At 45.4% G+C, this 2639-nt stretch overlaps 1 protein-coding gene across 1 annotated transcript; it reads left to right on the top strand.

Annotated features, from left to right (window-relative positions):
* The first annotated feature begins 277 nt into the window (after window positions 1-277).
* Window positions 278-1849, top strand: LOC140278181 (dexamethasone-induced Ras-related protein 1-like). Its single transcript, XM_072373120.1, has 2 exons — window positions 278-620; window positions 814-1849. Exons 1-2 carry the CDS (start codon window positions 350-352, stop codon window positions 1341-1343), a joined length of 801 nt encoding a protein of 266 aa, XP_072229221.1. The 5' UTR covers window positions 278-349; the 3' UTR covers window positions 1344-1849.
* Window positions 1850-2639: the final 790 nt, after the last annotated feature.

Raw genomic sequence — 2639 nt, forward strand, 5'->3', positions numbered from 1 at the left:
TGGAAGTTGTGATTTTGCTGTTACGTATTGAACCAGTTATCCATCATCAAGATGTTATTGTGTTCTGCTTTTTGAAAGCTCTGCTCGTTTCCCAACGCTCTCGTCTCATCCTAATTGGAAATAACACACTGACGCACCAGTGGGAGTTTGGTCCGCTTTTCCCTGCTTTTCATAGCGCAGCGTGTAACTACTCACAGAGCCGTGACGCGGACAGGAGGAGGGGTCCGCCGCGCGCTTAAATACACGCGCTCCAGCAAGTCGTTCACACAGAAACTCACTGCAGAGCTCCCAAGAGAACCCCCACTGAGTACCAGTCCGCTCACACGCCTTAACTTACGCAGGAATAAGCATGATTAAGAAAATGTCGCCGTCCGAGAGCGATTTTGACATCCCGGCAAAGAACTGCTACAGGATGGTGATTTTGGGCTCCACTAAAGTTGGAAAGACGGCCATCGTGTCCCGGTTCCTGAACGGGAGGTTCGAAGAGCAGTACACGCCGACCATTGAGGACTTTCACAGGAAACTGTACAGCATCAAGGGAGACGTTTACCAGCTGGACATACTGGATACATCAGGGAACCATCCATTCCCTGCCATGAGGAGACTTTCCATACTGACAGGTATTTATCCTGCAAAATTCATTTAAAATACTGCAAAAAAGGAGTCACTGTTTGGTTCCTGTGCGCCTTAAGCGCACGGCTGCAGTGCGCACCGATGCTTGCCATGCTGTGTTGTTTTAATGCACATAGAAAGTTCACGTTTAAAGCATTCAAGGCTGAGAGACTTAACCAAATTATTCCTCTCTTTTTCCAGGCGACGTTTTCATCCTCGTCTTCAGTTTGGACAACCGCGACTCCTTCCAGGAGGTTCAGCGGCTGAAGCGACAAATCTATGAGACCAAGTCGTGCCTGAAAAACAAAATCAAAGAGAACATCGACGTGCCTCTGGTCATCTGCGGCAACAAGGGCGACAGAGAGTTCCACCGGCAGGTGCAGCAGGAGGAGATCGAGCAGCTGGTTGCCGGAGACGAGAAGTGCGCGTACTTCGAGATCTCCGCCAAACGCAACGAGAACGTGGATAAGATGTTTCAGACTCTGTTCGCCTTAGCCAAACTACCTCACGAAATGAGCCCCGACCTCCACAGGAAAGTGTCCGTGCAGTACTGCGACATGCTGCACAGAAAGTCGCTGAAAAACAAGAAGATGAAGGACATTGGGGAGGCGTACGGTGTGGTGACGCCGTGCGCCCGGAGACCCAGCGTGCACAGCGACCTCATGTACATTAAAGAGAAGACCATAGGAGGCGGGCAGGGTAAAGACAAAGAGAGATGTGTAATCAGCTAAGCGGACTGCGAGGAGCAGACTCGACAAGAATCTTTGAAACGAGAAGGATCCTAGCGCCACAGCTTGAGATGGGACCAGTGCGGCCGGCAGCGCTCAGACTCACGGCGGATGTTTGGAGACGCCGGGACCGACGCCGCCGCGCGCTCTTGCGCAGCATCGTTTCCAAGGACACTGACTGGACACCCGAGTCCACGCAAATTCCACTGCCCACGAGACATTTGAGAATGTTAGCTTGTTCTGTCAGTCAGAGCCCAATGTGTGACGTGGCTTCATTCCTTGTGAGACCCGCGCATCGATGCGTAAAATATGTTTTGTTGACGCTATGCCTTTTACAAAAGACTTGGCTCAGGAGGTGCAATGTTAGGTGAAAGATGTTTACATTTTAGCCGTTGATTTTATAACTGCTAAGTACACTTGAATGTCTTGTTGTAATTTGGATTATTTTTATTGTGAACTTATTATTTATTGTCAGTGTCATTTTTTTTGTTTTTTAAATGAAGTCAAAGAAAATCTTAAAATGTAATAAAACATCAAATCTATCTCTATTTTCTTCTGTCATGTGTTCATTCTTCAAGTTCAAGGTTTTACCATCATCCAAAAGCCCCAAGCAGCAAACACCTGCAGATATTGTTCCCCAGGTTTGACCTGTGAGCAAGGCTGCACTCATGCAGAAAACGCAAAAGGCTTCTGTGGGCTAAATAGGATCCATTTCACAGGATTATTTTGTTCTGATATCAGATATATTAGTGCACTGGTCCAGAAGACAAGAACATGGTCCAAAAAGCTTTCAAAGCCAGCAAAATTAGGCACTCTTTAAGTTTAGATCTGTCTGTCACACCTTCAACCAAACAGAAATAATGCTCATAAAATCAAGAGAATATAACCCTGACAAATGGGCTTCATTATCCCAAAAGGGCAATGCTTTCTGGGCTATTTAAACAGGAAATGGTATCAATCTAATGTTTAAAGAGATAAAAATGGATATAACTTAGAATAAAAGTCAGATCCATCTGCACCACAGTGGCTCCAGAAGCAGCCCTAAATCAGAGCTTTGATGAAGGAAAGTGAAAAAAAAACCTTAAAAATCCTTCAAGCTGAGAACACATTCACTAATTTTATAGCTACAAGAAATTATATCCATAAGCTGTACATCAGATACGATAGATCATTCTTTTTTCGGGGCCATTCTTACTTTTAATTACAGGCTATGTGCAGCAACAGGTCTACGTGGAAGCTGGGAAATTTTTCTAAAATGCAATAAAAGAACTGAGTCTGTGATCTGTTCATTTGTTTATT

The sequence above is a fragment of the Leuresthes tenuis genome, unplaced genomic scaffold, assembly GCF_036924035.1.
Source record: "Leuresthes tenuis unplaced genomic scaffold, fLeuTen1.0.hap1 SCAF_20, whole genome shotgun sequence".
NCBI classification, from domain to species: Eukaryota; Metazoa; Chordata; class Actinopteri; order Atheriniformes; family Atherinopsidae; genus Leuresthes; species Leuresthes tenuis.